This window comes from Molothrus ater, chromosome Z, assembly GCF_012460135.2.
Source record: "Molothrus ater isolate BHLD 08-10-18 breed brown headed cowbird chromosome Z, BPBGC_Mater_1.1, whole genome shotgun sequence".
NCBI classification, from domain to species: Eukaryota; Metazoa; Chordata; class Aves; order Passeriformes; family Icteridae; genus Molothrus; species Molothrus ater.
In genome coordinates, this window is record NC_050511.2 from 49,090,945 (window position 1) to 49,108,765 (window position 17,821).

The 17,821-nt window shown below is 42.2% G+C and overlaps 1 protein-coding gene across 1 annotated transcript in view; it reads right to left on the minus strand.

Moving 5' to 3' along the window:
• Positions 1–2,403: 2,403 nt before the first annotated feature.
• KIAA1958 (KIAA1958 ortholog) overlaps positions 2,404–17,821 on the minus strand; it is a 64,874-nt gene continuing 49,456 nt past the window's right edge. The window contains exon 3 of the mRNA XM_036403062.2: positions 2,404–17,713. Within this exon, the coding sequence (XP_036258955.1) occupies positions 16,668–17,713 (1,046 nt within the window). The 3' untranslated portion in view covers positions 2,404–16,667. The remainder of the gene's footprint in view (positions 17,714–17,821) is intronic.

Here is a 17,821-nt window from a genome sequence, read left to right on the forward strand (position 1 = left end):
GTACATTAGGCGTTTTGAGGTGAATAATCATAGAGTCATAAATGTTTGGGTTGGAAAGGACCTCGGAGATCATCTAGTTTCAACTCTCTGCCACAAATGGGTACCTTCCGCTGGACCCCATCCAAAACACAACTAACCTGGCCTTTGACACTTCCAGAGATGGAGCATCCACAGCTTCTATCACCAACCTGTGCCAGTGTGTCACCACCCTCACAGCAAAGGATTTCTTCCTAATATTTAAACTAACCCCACCCTGGTTAAAAGGTTTTCCTTTTCCCCTTTTTGGTTAAAAGACATTCCCCCTTATCCTATCACTTCATGCCCTTGGAAAAGTTTCTCTGCACCTTTCTATTTGAACCCCTTTAGGTACTGGAAGATAGCCATGAAATCTCCACAGAGCCTTCTCCTCTCCAGGCTGAATAGCCCCAGCCATCCTGTTCTTGTAGAAAGGTCCTGCAGCCCTCTGGTCATTGTCATGGCTCTTTTCTGGATTTGCTCCATGAGGTCCACATCTTTCTTATGTTGGGGACCCCAGAGCTGGAGGTAGTGTTCCAGGTGGGCTCTCACCAGAGCAGAGCAGAGGGGCAGAATCCCCTCCCTCCCCTGCTGCCCACACTGCTCTGGATGCAGCCCAGGGCACATTTGCCTTTCTGGGCTGGGAGTGCTCATGGCTGGGTCATGTCCAGCCTCTCACCCAGCAGCACCCCCCAGTCCTGCTCACAGGGCTGCTCTCCATCCATTCTCTTCCCAGCCTGCATTTGTCCTTGGGATTGCCCCAGCCCAGGTGCAGCACCTTGTTCTTGGCCTTTTTTAACTTCATGCATCAGCCCACACTCAGGTATCCCTTCCCTCCAGAGTGTTACCACACCACACAGCTCAGTGTTTTTAGCAAACTTGCTGAGGGTTCTCTCAATCCCACTCTCCACACCACTGGCAAAAATGTTAAACTGCATCAGTCAAAATACCTGTCCCTGATAAACTCCACTCACATCATGCTACATGCAGGATTTTGTCTTAAAGCTCCTCCAGGTGTCATTTCCTTCTGGTTTTTTAGAGAAGTAGCAAAGTAAGCATCTCATATGCTGCCAGCATGTGCACACTGCTGCTGGTTATCCAGCCATTCCACCGGCTGTGGGAGCACAGCAGTTCTTCAAGTGGCAATCTTAAGTTAATCAGTGTACAAAGGGAAAAGTGAAAGTAGCTGAGGTACCAGAATTTTGCCAATTTACTTACCTGAATCTGCATTAAACACCTTAACCATTAACCACCCACTACATACTCACCTTTAGACCAACAGAAGTTCATTACCTTCTACCTCTATGAAGACAGTTTAATCCAAGCTATAAAGTTTAATTCAACAGGTTTACTGTGCATGTGTAACTTCCATGTCTCTTCATCCAAAAGTCTTCCTTTCTTCCTTCCACTTGTTACTGGGAAAACAGCAGGATCTTTGACAGGATTCTTTTTACATGTTTTACAAGCACAGTCCATCTGCTAGCACCAAGCATCAAGAATGGATTTTTTTTAGCAGAATTTGCCAGGTGGTGGAAATGCATTCCCAGAATACCTGGTGAAAAGCATGTTCCTCTATACCTCACCCATGATGTCACTTACCTCTTACTATCCTGTACTATCCTGCATTGATGTCTTAAAAACAATGCACATTGCTGTTCCCTGGATACCACTTTTCAGGGGGATTTGGCTTTTTCCTTTTTCTCATGTTCCTTTGGCAGAAATCTAGACATTGACCTTTTCCAATTGGGATCTTTCACTTTCATAATATAGGGGCTTTATTAGCTTTAGTTTTCTGGTCTTTTCATTTTAAAACCTCTTGAACAGAAAAACTTCACATCTGACAAACCTGCCTTAAAGGATGCATATTCTTGGATTCACACTTTATTCTAAATGAACTTTAAAACAAAACAATGTGGAAATCAGACCTTACTGCTGAAATTCTGCATGCAAAATAAATAATTTCAGGCCAAATTGTGCCTTGGAATTGAGGTTCAGGAAAATGACTTCCAAAAGGCTCTCCAAAATGGCTCTAAGGATGTAGGCTTTCAGTCCTACTATATTGAGATTAAATAAACACATGGTTTAAGTCAAGCTTGCTTTTAAGTACATTCCTGAGCAGGGAAGGACTTACTTAAGAAATTGTTTAACTGTTTTCCTGAAACACAACCCCAGACCTTAGGAGGGTATGACAGCAACTATTTCTTGGTCAGCTCTGCTGAGTCTTGGTTAGACTCTGCTAATCAAAATGCAGCACAGGTGCATGGGAACTCCCCAGCTATGCAGATACTCATACTTGAAAAACATGAGACACAGCTTGTGCGTTTTTTATACAACATGATTTGAAATGCCTCATAAATTGTTTTCACTTGATTAAAGAAAAGAGTCAACTTTGCAGAAAACAATTTATTAAATACATGTAGGTTGCTACACCTAATTACAGACAAAATACTGTGAATAAAGCATGCACTTACCACAGACATCAATGACTATTTTCATTTATTTTAAATGGTCTTTATTTCTGTAAGTTAAGGCTGTACCATACAAATTTTAAAAATCAAAAATACAAAGTCACACTACAATAGTAGCAAACATTGTACAGACACTGAAACCAATCTCTAATGCAGCAGAATCAGACTTCTTAAAGATTATCATGAGAGAATAAAAATGGAGGTGAAGTGCAATAAAGATCTGAATATCTCTGGAATTTACAGACCAGTAACAGTGAATGTCATACTCCAATTAGCACAAAAAAAATCCATTATTTTCAAAAGCCTAACTATCTGAGAACTAAGCAAGAGAGAAAACTCATAAATACCACCTTAAAAAAAAACCCTCTTGGTCTTTATTTTCTTCTTATTGAGGGCACTTCTGTACTCAAATACTTAAAGAATATTTTTCAAGACATTGTGGCGGACAACAGTACAACACACATTTGTTTAGTCTATCCCCATTAACAAACAGTGGAGTGTCTTGAAGAAGAAAAGTACATCACAACAACAACAACAAAAAATTTAACTGACACAAGTGACAGACAACTTTGTTGACCATATCGATCTTCACCAGTGAAGGAGCTTACCATGTATGAAGTTTGCTACTTAAAAATATGCTGCAGGCATGGCAATATGACATTCAATGGGTCAAAAACTTATCCAGTTGATGAGTAAAAGAATTACCAGCCATGGAAACACCACTGGGGATCTGAGATTCAAAGTGGGTTATGAAATCCTTCTTCATTTACAGCCACAAAGCCTTTTTGCTTGTTTTTCTCCTGATGCTGTGCAAGTACAGAAATAGGGTAATTTGAGGACAATGGGGCCAAACAATTAATTGAAAATGGACTAATTGAAAAACTTGACAATGTTACTCGTGTTTTCAGAAAATGATCCAGTAATCTCCTCCTTCCCCCCAGATTTCTAGATTTGCAGAGCTTAATGCATTAAAATGCATCAAAATATTACTTCTCCCTAGTAAATTTCTGTTCAGTTAATCTCACAAATGCCAGAACAAGGGATCTGTGTAAGAAGGTGCCCTGTGTACAGGCAACTGCATTTGGAGTGGATGATACATAGCACTCCTCATGCTAAAATCTCTGCCTTAAATAGCTGATTACAGCTGGGGCTTGCAAGGGGGTCTAAAAAAAGCTAGGTCCTAAATTCCACTGGGGTTTGGATAGATAATTCTTTCCTGGATCCTTTCAGCAGCATAGGCTAAGCTATATTTAAAAGGAAAAAGGAAAGCTAGTCCTGCAATATAAAGCACATTAGACAAAATGCAATTACAGGACTGACAGTATGTACACTGAAGGAATCACTGTGATTGGAAGGTGGTATCTAAACCAGCACACCGTTAATATAATCTAATCTGCATCTTGAAACGGATTAATTGTGGTGAAAAGCAAACAAATGCAACTAGAGACTGACATGCTACAGGCAGCAGGCTAGATCAGGTCTGCACCTATAGAACCCTTACTGCATTTCCAGTGTGCAAATGGGAAATAAAGGATGTTGATGGCTTTTCTGACTCGAATCTAAGCTGGAGATAATGCAGATATACCTAGCTTCACAATGGAAAATGACAAGATGGGAAAAAAACAGCTACTGTGTTGAAATCTGTTTTTTTGGCACATTAAGCCAACACATAGCAGTTAGAAAGACAAGTTGCTAAGACAATTAGTGTAATGGTGAAACCACTGAGACTCTGATCTACTCATACATAGAAGAAACATAGGATGAAAGACCATGCCTTGAATATTTAATATTAGGGCCACGCAGGCAGGAGTTCTGTGGAGTGAAAACTCTTCACTCATACTAGTGGAAGCACATGCTCATGTGTAAATGGCTACTAGACAACCAAAACAATAGAGAATCACACTGTAACTCGTCCCAGCTGGCTCCTCATCTGGTAAAGCAAGTCTGAAGAAGCTTCCAGTTTTTAAAGGACAATTACAGGACCTAACATTTCTGATGAGAGCCCTATTCCCTCCAACTGATAGAAACTGAGGTGCTGCAACAGGCTTTTCAATATTCTATCACTTGTGAAAGGTTTTAATCTTCAGCTGGACTTTTGAATTCATCAGGTTTTGGGGGACCAGCTTGCAACCTACTACACCAGATAATTTTCAGTGTATTCTGTATGCTTCCTTTAATATTGCCTTTTGTAAATGTCCTGGGTATCACTAAAAAGAACAACTACATTGAAAAATTTGGCATAAATGTTAACTTTTGGAAGTGTTTTACATCACAAGGGCTGTCAATTTTCCTGCTTGGAGACAGAGATGACTTCAGACCAATAATTCTCAGGATGAACTCAATGTATTCTTATTTTCCCCAGTCATGCAGTTTTTCTCATGACTTGTTATTTTGATTTGAAAAGTCTTTTCAAGACAGCCTTCATGTCTCAACAGAGATGGAAATATTATCTTAAAGACCAGCCTAGGTACAGTGAACCATGCATGGTGGCTGGGAAATCCACCAGAGGTATCTCACATTTCCCTCTTGCCTGTTTGTTGTATGAGTACAGTATGATACAATTTCAGCCTGTCAGAATCTTACAAAGATCAAAGCGGATGCATATGCTTGTGTGCATTTACAATACTGCCAGATTTTACGCAGAGGGTAGAAGAGGAACTGAAAATGCAATGTCAGAATTTTGATAAACAGGGCTTGTCTGCCATGCAAGCAGTTGGAAAGAAAGAGACCAAAAATCTTGGGCTTGACTTTTATCCAAGTCTCATTTGGCAGCAATGTGTGGCTTCCATAGAGGCAGAGCAGAGACTGGAATCCACCACTTGACCAGGGTGACACTTGTTTACAAGAGCCATCTCACAACTGCTATGAGAGCTAACAGTTTCTTATGGTAATCAGAGGACTGCTTTAATTAAATGGTATTTTTCCATGCTCCAAAATTACTTGAGCAGGCCTGGCTATTCATTAGATCCATTACCAATGGTGTTACACATTCCCTCATACCCCTCACAGTTGGTAGACTGTTGCTGCAGGAGGTGTGGCAGGAGAACATGGCTTTCTTTCAGGTCTGTTAAAGGTTTTCCAAATTAAAATCAATGAGAAGATACTTGAAAGAAAGATGGAGAATTAATTTTTTTCCCTTTTATTTCTTTTTTAAGCTTCAAGCTGGTAAGTGATAGATAAGCTGTGCAGACAAGATATTAGAAATTTGGCACATCCCATCTACCACAACATATTGATTCCTTCTACAGAAGGCACTAAATACTGGCATAAACCAAGAAATGATCAGCAGAATGCAGTTTTAGTATGACACACAAAAATCCTGGCACAGCTTCATAGTACAATTTTCACTTACCTAAAATGGTGGTGATTATAGCAGAAATGGTTAGGGTTTTTACAAGTACCACGTAAACATACAAATGTCAGAACATCTAGAAGACATGCAAAATTTCAAGAGCAACATCACTGAATTACACAATGCATAGAGTTATTATTATTATTATTATTATTATTATTATTATTATTATTATTCAAGACAGTGTAACATTTTTAATAAACAAAAGGTTTTTTTAAACCTACAAACAGTTTTACAAACTGTTCTTAAAAGAAGTTGTTAAAGTCAGTGAGTGAGTGTTAACCTTTTAGAGCTTTAACTCTATGAATGAATTGGTCACTATGGAGAATTCAGTTAGGTGGAAATTTAGTTTATACTTAAGCAAAATATGTTGGTCAACTGCTGTTTTGGAAGAAACTGTGCTAATCTTGTCAATTTACAAAATGGCAAAAAATACATTCACATTAAAAGATTAGAAAGATTAAACATTGCATGCAGGGGAAGACAAAATCCTTCTGTTAGCTGTTTCTCCTAGCACTGCTCACCATGAGACTAAGGGTTGTCATAGCAAAAATGCTTTTCAAAAGCAGAGTTAAAGCCTGCAGATAATTGATACAAATGGAAAAGATTTTCTAATTCTGGTGTAAAACAAAGTAGGATATTAAAGGATAAGGATTACGCTTGCCTTCTTTAGAAAAAAGGACAAAAACTTCCATTGTGTTTGCCAGGCTTTTCCACTGCCTTTCCACTGCTTTTCATTGCACTTGGATATTCTGTCACTTCTTTTCTTCCAGTATTGAGTAGTTTTTCTGCCTAGACAGGTCTCCAGATGAACCCTGAGATGGATGTGTCACATGGACAAAAACAAGCACTCACACACATCTGTGGCCAAGTGATGTCCCCTCCTGCACACCTCAGACTCATTTCCAGTGGGGCTAGTCATGTGCTTGGGGGGAAAGTGCAGGAACAGCCCGAGCTTGGTGGAAGCAGAGGCAAGGGCACACACTTCTCACAGCACTCTGCAGAAGTGGAACCAAATTCTCTCCGGCAGCAGCACCACCCAGCTTGCAGGTACTGCCACAAATAGGTGCAAAATCAGGTTTGCACCATCTCCTTCCCTGACAGCTTTCAGATTTCATTAAGACATTTCATTTCACATTTCTTCTGCACATCTCTGAATGCTTCGGATACTTCTGCACCTGCATTTCACATCCATGGCCCCAGCCTTGTGCAGAGGAACTCAGTCTTTTAAGCTGCTCACAGAGAAAGCTCCTGAAGAAGGCAAAGCTTCCAAGATCTGAATCATAGGCACCAGGCAGAAAACAAAGGTCTCCACAAAGTGACTGACACTCCAGTCATTGTTCAGTGCACCTTTAGCCTTAGAGACAGTAGGATATTTGTCTCCATACCCAAAAGTTACTAAAAATCAATTTGAAGCCATTTAGTATTGATCCTTGACTTCTATATCCACCACTGAAGATAGTCAGACAATATCTCCTGCATCACTTTGTTTTCAGGCTGGAAATTTACATATAGGAAGTGAATTAAATGCGTGATAGTAGAAGAGAGAGAGGAATCCCAGCAGGAGCAATGTGGAGCAGACTATAAAGCTACACATGATCTAGTCCAGCTGAGAACATGCTATAAAGGTAACAAGGGCAGATTACAACTCAGTAAGATTACAACTTTCAGAGAAAGCAGATCAAATTCTAGGCATGAGGAATGTCAAAGAGTTTTATTTGTTCATTAAAAAAAAGAAAAAAGAAAAAACCAGCTGAAGTGGCAAAGATAGTATCTGTTAAATTAATTAATTATTTTAAAGCATTTAGTCTTCTATTTTTTCCTAAACATTTTGCATTTTCTTGATGATTTTTCTCTCACTTGACTGTTATTTTCTTGACACTAAGAGACTGTATCAAACAGTAGTAACCAAAAAGAACTCACTAATCGATTCCTACAGCTTTGTTTAAAAGAACCTAACACCCCTTCTCCTTCCAATTGAAACTACCCCACTGAATTTCAAAGATAGCACCTACCGTACCAGTGCCTTAAATGCTGTGAAAGAAACCTCTTTTAATTACAAAAGATCAGATTGAAATCTGAAATGGTACTGTTTTTTCAGATAGTGAGAAATGCTGTCTAATGACTACTGAGCACAAGAACAAAAGATTAGGCAAAAGCATCCTAGTATCTTTGAAACAGTTAAGTCCATCTTTTAATGCACAAACAACTCATTTAGTGGCATTTATATAATAAAATAAATGGAGTTTAGTATGCATTACCAAATGCACTACCATTAATTGAGTGAGATACAGAAGAAATAAATTAATTTCTTGAGACAGAAATTAATCTGTTCACGTAACAGGAAAATTTTGTGGCAAACTCTTATTTTCCCACATCAGTTTAGGAATTAAAGCTTAGATATCACCACTGCTTCAAATATGTTCCACTTGAGAGGATAGTGTCAAACTTTTCAACAAACCAGAGGTGTCTCTGGGCTGTGGGGCTTCACAGCTTTGCAGGATTTTGCCACTGTAAATGCCTCTCTGCTGCTTCCAGGAAGAGTCAAGGTGCTGGAGAACAATGGCAGCAGGGCTTTGCAGGCATCAGCCACAGTGCAGTGGGGAGGAACAGCCTGGAACCTGGTTTGCAGGAGTGCAGCTGGAAGCAGTGCAACCATGCAACTCACTGGGGCTCAGAGAACGTGGATATGTCCTCGGAAGGGCCATTCCTCCACCGGCTGTGGTTATGCTCATGTGAAAGAGGTGGAGCACTGATGTCCCTGGGGGCCCTTAGCCTTCCAAAACCCTTGAAGAGATCAAGCACAGCCTCATGTGTTTTTCGCATGCTGTCCTTTGGAAAGTATCATCATTTAATTGTGCTTAAGGCCTTCTCCCTTCTTGGCTTGCAGATGCCCAGCTGATAAGGATGTCCTTGAAAAGCTGCCCTTGGGCTCTCTGTTTTTGGAGAATCGCACTGCAACCTTCCTGTTGGCTCTGCACAGAGCAAACAGACAGCTGGAAGACACCAGCTATTACAATGTCCACAACCACCAAGACATGGCCCAGCACATGGGGACCATCACCAGAAAGTGCAGTACCAAGTTTCTGGCTAGGAATATAGCCATACTTTGCAACGGATGGTCTCCTCTCTCCACTGTTCCTCAGCACTGAGTGCACATTCAGCACATGCAGGAAAGCGGAGAAATAAGAGAAAATACATCCTGCCCCTTAAGAACATGGAGAGCAAAGAAGCCATCTCTCCATGGTGACATTTAGCAAAGAACTCTCATTAAAGAGTAGACCCATTTCCTGCCATGTTTCATAGTGAGAAGTCCTTCTCTGCACTAACCCAGAGAGATGAACTGGTTCATTTCAGGCAAATAAAATGACAAATCTGCATCCTGTAGGTTCTCTTTTTTAACACACATTCATGCTGCCTCTGGAAGTTCGGGGAGCTGGATGTGTCCCAATGTCCTGTTGTTTGCACCATGAGCTGAACTCCTCTCCATGACAGAGGGAGCCCAAAAGTTGCATACTGTTGAGGACCAGTCATCTCAGTGCTATTTGCCAGTCCATTATGTCACTAGAGGGCTACACAGCACACAGACATGGGCCTGGTCCTCCACATAGGAGTAAATTTAATCTCATGTCAAGTTATTTCATGACTTGAAAGCCTCTCACAAAAAGCAGAAGAGGGAAGGAGAGTGCTTCCAGCATGCGAGATGCGAGCCTCCAGAGTGCTCCCACACAGTATCCCATAACTCCACATATCCCATGCGAGGTGGGCTGCCCTGAGCACGTTATCCCCAAAGCACAAGGTCACTTGATGGGCAGAGCTCCCAGCCAAGAGCAGCCCTGCACACAGCGGTCCCCCTGCCCCACAGTGCAGACGCCAGGAAGGAGGAATATTTGAGGATCAGAAAGGTGAGAGGAGTGGAGCTGTTGGGGTTGGGGAAGACCAGTCAATCACAATCATTTCCAGCTAACTGCTAGATGGAATGATCAGCCCATGCACCACATGTGCTAGTCAGGTCAGTCAATTCATTTATGGGATGTACACAGACATGATGACAAGAAAGGGTAAAATATGAGCTGAACAGGAAGAAACCTAGTGCAACAGGAATCTCATTTTCCTTTAAGGCTGTCTTGGTCCTTAGGGCAGCCTGGGCTCTAGAGTGACACAGCACCTGTTCTTTCTGATCCCCATCTTACCACCCCACATCACTTGCGCAAACAGCAGAACAAGATTTGGTCACAAACATCTAAGACGTGAACAGTTAACAGTACAACATTGCTTGTGTGTCACTCTCTACACAGCTTTCTAAGAGGGTAACAATATTGTAGAGACGGAGTATCAGTCCATAGACACTTCTAAAAAGAAAGTGTTGATACTCTTCATAAACGAGAACGTGCAACAGGGACACAGATTCCTTTGTTAGATTATCCTCTATGTCAGTAGCCCTGATGCTGCTATCATAGAATTATTGCATTATGCAAGTGAACAAGGTATATGCTGTTATTTTAGATATCCCTTGGAATTTAGTTTATAATGTAGTTCATGACAGTATGTCATTCTCCTGCACTTAAAAATACATTTTGTTGCATAAATACATTTTTGAAAATAAAACAGGCAGTTTGTGACACCCAGGCAGCACAGACTTCAGTTTCAACTAACTGCATGAAGACGTAACATTGTGCAAAACCACAACATCATAAATACATGCATGGATGACTAAAAAACCAGAGCTTACACTGTCCAAAGTGTCCACAGCTCTGCCCATCTACATGTGCAATCATGTGGACAGATCCAAATGCATGTATTGTGCACAGCTGCATCCAGATCAGTCCAGTGACATCCACATATAATCCCCATGTTTGACTCTTATTGTGGTGTCCTGAGAAGGCCACGTGGGAAAGTCAGCACTAACATTAGTGCAGACCCCTTTGCACTGTGTAGGCCTGTGCTTTGGCACTTAGCCTCTTAAGTTCAAGGCCAAATTTTGCTCTTGGTAGCACTGAGCAAATCTCCCAAAAGCCAGTAGATAATTCTCAAGGCATCTAATACACCTACAAATGATCCAGAAGGGTCTGAATCTGCATTATCCTTTTGATATGCTTCCAATGGGATGCAGTAGCTCAGCCAGACTAATGACTCTGTGATGCCGGTAGACGAACACCATCCTCTGTCTCCCTGATGGGGTCTGCACCTCAATTTTTTAGCAGATTCAGCTCAGTATGTTGGCAGAATATTACTGAATAGAAGAATAGAATATTACTGAACAGAATAATAGAATATTAGAATAATATAATAGAATAATAATAGAATATTACTGTTAAAAATAATAGAATATTACTGAACAGAAGAATAGAATATTACTGAACAGAATAATAATATTACGACTTCCCCCTTTTTTTTGCTGTCTTTTCTGCTGGGGAGCTGAGTTGAAATCACTCACTGACGAGGTCTAACATCAAGTTGAAGAAAGGTGAGTGCTTAAAAAAATGAAGGCAAAAGAAAGGAGAAAAGCAAGCCCCATTTTGGAGCCAGCTAACCTCATCTTAAGGAAATCACAGCCTCACTGCTTTCACAAAAGCTCAGCTTTTACATCAGAGTATGACGTAGTCAGGAGTGCAGCCACCCACCTGCAGTACCTCACTGTAGCCACTGCACCCAATCACCATCATACAGCCTGTGCTGGACAGGAGCAGGACAGTGTTTTGCCAGCTGCCCTTGAGTTCATGGTTAGAGGTGCTCAGTAACAAAAGCCAAGGCTGGAGACCACAGTTCTTTGTTTAGCCAGAGGGACAGGACGTTAAGACTTGGCAGCACTAGCCCATGGCCACACTGCTGTATCTTAGCACCAGGGAGGGTGCACACCATTGCTATGAGCTTGCAACTTGCTGCAAAAGCAGGTGTGATGCCCTCAGTCAAAACTGCAAATGACTGAGTTGTCCTCTCTCACCTAAAATAACGAGATCTACATGTATTCTCCTACCAGTATTAGACAAAACCATGAGAGTAGCTTAAACCCAAAGTCTCTCTCCCAGACAGTTAATAACCTTTCACAGTCTTAATACAAATGGCAATTAGACAAACTGTGGTCACTCAATTCCTTTAACTGTCCACAAATAAGACTGAATAATAGGTTATATTAAATGCCCTTCAAAACTAATAAGTTTAATTTTGTACTATATTACATGGGTATCATATTCTGTCCACATTCCTATTCTGTCCATTAACTTCTTCAACAAGTAGTCTGTGTGGGGCTGGCCCACCAGAACTTACCAGGCAATCTGCCATCATCACTGCTGGAGTTACTACAGATAATCACAAAGCAGAACAAAACTATTCCTATAATCACAGAATCAGAGTATGGGTAAGGTTGGAAGGAACCACAGTGTGTCATATGTTCCAAGCTCCCTGTTCAAGCAGGGTCATCCTAAAGCACACAGCATAGGATTGTTTTCGTACAATTCTTGTGTATCTCCAGTGAGGGTGGGTCTTCTCTGGGCAATCTGTGCCTGTGTGTGATTAGAGAGATGTCCCAGTGCCTTAATCATCTTTGTTGGCTTCCACTGGACCTGATGGAGGAGTTCCATGCCTTTCTTGTACTGAGGATCCCAGAATTGGACACAGCATTCCAGGTGAGGCTCTCCAGGGCTGAGTAGAGGGGTGGGATCACCTCCCTTGACCTGCTGGCACTGCTCTTCATGATGCAGCCCAGGATGTCACTGCCTTCTTGGCCACCAGGGCATTGCTGGCTCATGGAGAGCTTGTTGTCCACAGGACCCGCAGCTCCTTCTCCACAGAGCTGCTTCCCAGCAGGTCACCCCCAGGCTGTGCTGGTGCCTGGGGTTGTTCCTCCCCAGCTGCAGGACCCTGCCCTTGCCTTGGCTGAATTTCAGGAGGTTCCTCTGTGCCCATCTCTCCAGGCTGCTGAGGTCCTTCTGAAGGGCTGCACAGCCCTCTGGGCTATCGGCCACTGCTCCCAGCTTTGTGTTGTCAGTGAAATTGCTGAGGAGGCCTCTGCCCTTCATCCAAGCCATTGATGGGTAAACTAAACAAGACTGGGCCCACTACTGTACCTTGGGAGACACAACTAGGAACAAGCCTCCAACTAGAGCTTGTGCCATTGATTATGACTCTGGGATCTGTTGCTCAGCCAGTTCTCAATCCACCTCCCTGTCCTCCCATTCAGTCTATTCTTCCTGAGTTTGCCTATAAGAGAAAGCCTCACTGAAGTTGAGATAGACAAGATTGCTGCTCTCCCTTCATCCATCCACACAGTTGTTTAATGGTAAAAGGCAAATCAGTTGGTCAAGCATGATTTACTTTTAGTGAATCCATGCTGACTATCCTGATCACCTTCTCCTGTGGACAGACGTGGTCTCCAGAATGAGGCACTTCCTCACCTTTCCAGGGATTGGGGTGTGACTAATTGGCCAGTAATTTCCTGGGCTCTCCTTTTTTCCTTTTGAACACTGGGGTAACATTTGCTTTCTTTGATCTGCAGGCACCTCTCCATGACCTTTCAAAGGTGATCATGAGCAGCCTCAGGTATGGTGTCCACCAAGTCTCTAAGCACTTGTGGATGCATCCCGTCAGGGTCCACGGACTTGCGGATGTCTAGGTGTTCTCCAACACCTTTCCCTCTTTGACCAAGGGAAAGTCTCCCTTACAACATTCCTTTATCCTGATCTCCTGGGTCAGACATCCCTGAGGGCTGGTGTTGCCAGTGAAGACCATTGCAAAGGCAGCATTCAGTAATTCTGCCTTCTCTATGTCCTCTGTTACCAGGGTCCCTCCTTCACTTAGTAACAGGCCCATATTATCCTTCCTTTTCCTTTTGTTATTGATGTATTTGCAGACATCCTTCTTGTTGTCCTTAATGTCCTTGGCCAGATTTAATTCCAGTTGGGCCCTGGCTTCCCTCGTGATAATATTGAGGCTATCACAATAAGCACACACACATCAATGCTTATCCCCTAACCAGACAAGCAAAGGTTGCTCATGTGCCCAACTAAGTCAAGGGCACCAGAGATGCTGCCTCACTGCTGCTGGACATCAGCACAAACCATCCTAATACTGTGGTAATCAACAATTTAGGCAGCATGTAGAGTCAAAAAGTCATGGGAAATACTTCTTTTGACCTCTCAGTTTAAAACCCAGGAGTGCCAGTCTTCTTTCTTCTGAGATCTGTGTTGAGGCTGAATTACAGCACTGATGTGAAGCAACACTTCAAAGTGCTGCTTGCAGCACAGCACATGTACTGCCAGTGACTGGCCTCCTCAGAGCAAAGGGGTGGGCTGGGCAGGGGAGGAGAGGTGGGAAACAGAGATCTGCTGCCCCACAAAGGCCAGCTGATACCCATCCCCTCACTGCAGAACAGGAAAGGAAATGTAGGGAACTATGTCAGATACTGCAATAGCTGTCACAGGGAAGTGTTGAGATGAGTACCAGTGGGGAGAAAGAGAAACCAGACTTCCCTAGAGGTCAGCTCCATGGCTGAGCTCTCACCGGGCACTTTGAGAGAGGTCCTTGGCATGGAATGCTCACGCTACAGCACATACTAAGCACCACTGCACGAGTCCTCAATGGAAAACAGTAAAGAAATCCCAGAACAAGAGTGGTCTTGCAAAACTATTTTTCACTGTATCATACTAAAAGCACTGCTGTGAAAAGTCAAGGCAGTACAAACAGCAACCAGATATCTGGCCTCATCTAGAAACTGGGCAGCTGTATTTTTGCCTTCACCTGAAATCTCTCTGTGCTTCTGTCTCCTTCACCAACAAGTCAGATATGCCATGGCACTGAAAGTCACAGACACAGCTTGCAATCACTTCAGTACAGTTATAATTTGGCATCAAGTCCCAAAGCTAAGTTACAAAAGGAGGGCTCTATAATATGAACAATTGCTTGTGCCCACCAATCCACTGCCTACCCTGAGAGACAGCAGATGGTAAATGGAAGACTGTAGAACTGGTGGCTACACTACTATGGAGTGTCAGACACAGGAAACCAGACCTTTTACCAGCCTTGCTACATGTGGAAAAAAAAGAGATTACAGCCAGGTTGTGTCCCCTGCATAAAGCTCCCTGGGAGGACAGATATTTATTATAGTAGAAATTTCTGCCCTTAGGCTTTTCAGTTCCACATCTGCTACCTATTTCATCCCCAAAACATACCTTCAGTAAGGCTTAAGTGAGGTGCAGACATTCTGCCACCTCCCTCTCACACAGGAACATTTCATCCTAGGAACACAGAAAAAAAAGTTTATAGGTGCTAGGTGGATTACTTGTATTTCTATTTGCTACCTTTCTTTCACCTCTTCTTTGGAATTAGTGATGATTAAAGTCATTGCACAGTTGCAGATCTAAAGAATTTGAAGGATATGCATGTGAAGAAATACAGACAAACAAGCATAAAGAAACACAACAATTAAAAATTGCTAAACAAGAAAGCCTCTTGAAAGGCTGTTTGGTCCAATACCCAGCAAAAGTCGGCCAAGGTTGTCTTTCATTGACTTCAGCAGGAACTCAATTACCCCAGCAGACTTTTCTAAAGCCTCACCACAGCCCTAGCACATCCTTGTGGAACTTAAACTAAGTTTATTTCCTTGAAAAGCACTGTTCCTAATTTTAAGTGTCAATAATTATAACTGTTCACTGAAACAGCGAATTTCTTAGTGTTTTTCCCATACTTGTAGTAGAACAACTACATTAAAAAGTAGAACAGTAGAACTTGTTATTTCAAGGCTTTAAGGTCCAAATTCTGCCTTCAGATTCACATGCACATTTTCCATTGTCTGCAATGGAAACAGATGGTGTATAGCTAAGTTAAATTGGTATTCCAGCACTTAAAACTATCCAGCTTTTTACCTCTCCGTAGAATTTCTTTAAAAATTTCTGTAGAAATATTATTACACTCTCTATTGTTTTGTGGATTTCAAATGATGGCTTAAGACATAGTTGATGTCATTTTTCTGTACAGCTGGGATAAGACTGCAGATTTTTCTGTACTGTTCGTTTTCCCAGAATACTGAAAGAGTGTTCTATGTCAACAGATTTTATATTACATACACACATTGATAAAATACTAACAACCTATACTTAAAGAGGTGAAATTATGTGTGACAATGGTTTTGCCATAATACTTTTGCATACTGTTGAAAACAATACTTTTTAGCCTAAACAACAGCAACATTTTGATCCCAGAAAATCAACATACCCAAAAGTTTAAAATGGCATTTAGCTGACTTCAGGATTTTTGTAGTGTAAATGAGCCTCAGGGAACATAATAAAAACAGACAAAAATGCTGTAAATGGTTTTGTGAACTTACATTGATGCATTTCTTATTTCTTGGTCTTGCTGATCAAGAATAAGCTAGCAGGTAAGAAGCTGTAGCCAATGTTAAGTTTGTCTCCTCCACTGTGGGAGGTTATGTTACAATACTAAGTTGAAAAAATGCTTTAGAACAGAATTGCTACGTAAGCCTCCCTGGGGATTTACACTCATTAATGTGTGCATGTTAAAAATGCTATTTTCAGTCTATCTTGTGTTGCCTGAGAACCATTTCTATCCTTTTAAAATCTGCATTTGTATTATAACCCATAAGTACCTTTCATTTTTGCATTAACACTATAAATACTGTTAGTAATACTAAACTATTTCTGTTGACTTATTTGTAGAAAGAAAAATATATTATATGTTTATATATTCTTATAAAGTGAATTAACACTGGAGAGAGGGCTGAGAGGGGGAATAGTGTACAATCACAGCTGATGTGTATTATTGAGCACAAATTCAATGCTTGAAACAAAGAGGAAAAGAAAAAAGTATTTGGTGTTCATTCAAGCAGTGTCAGATGACGAGTCATAGGATGCTGACACTATGAAGTTGCCAGTATTGGAGTGGCTTGCCATGGACTGGGCAGCCTGCTGGCTCAAGTTATTGCAGATCAGCACCAGCTGGTTGCTCTGAGCTTCTGAGAGGGTGCTGCAGCTCTGGTAGACACTGAAGTTGGTCTTGCGGCCAGGGATGTTCCCTTTCTCACACATTGTCTTCACCATCTTGGCAAGCTTGTTTTTCCCCAGGGCTTGGCAGTTGTACCAGTGAAGTGCAGCCAAGTTGACAACGGGTTTGATGGACAGGTAAAAAGGCGCATCCTCGTAGCGCATGGCTGGAGGGCGCCGCTGCGCGTACTCCTTGTAGTCCTGCACGGGGCAGGTCTGCGGGGAGTGCTGGGTGGCGTACACCCGCGAGTCCGTCCCGCCTCTCTTGCTCTTGGTACTCACATCCCCGTTGTCTGGCCCCATCCACTCCAGGTACTCCAACCCAGTCTCTGTCACTCGCAGCCGGATGTCTCCCCACTTGAGGGTGGACCCGTGGAAACCCGTGCAGTGCCCAAATGCCTTAGTGTTGTTCAGCCATACTAGGTTCAGAAGCCCTTCAGGATTGTACCTGCTCAATAAGCCTCTTTTGCGCAGGATAAGCTCATCAGCAAAGGTAAGCTTCATGGATTTGTGTGGCTTGTTTCCTTTGCCTTTACACCTCAGCTCTATCTGCTTTTGCTTTAGAGCTTCCTGGGACCTCTTGAACTCCTTATCCCTTGTAATACTGTATCCATACCTGTGCTCTTTGAGATACCGCTCCAGTCCACACTGATAGTTGGCCAGACTGTTTGGCTCATATTCAGACCCATCCTTTTGTCTGGCATCCACAAAGAACGATGCAAGATAGGCATCAAGCTCTTTGCAGGGGATGACATAGATCTCACGGGTCTCAGAGGGGTACTTGGAAATGAGGAATTCTCGGAAATTGCGGAGAGCGGTCTGCGTGCTGCGAATGGTCTTCTCATTCTGCTCCCTGCTGAGCTCTGCTGCTCTCTCATCCTGGTCTGGAAGAGGAAGAATGGGACAGAAAAGAGAAATTAGAAGCAGTGAGTTTATGTGATGCACTTTTCCTAAAACAAATTTCCTCAAAAAGGAAAAAACTCAAAATCAAG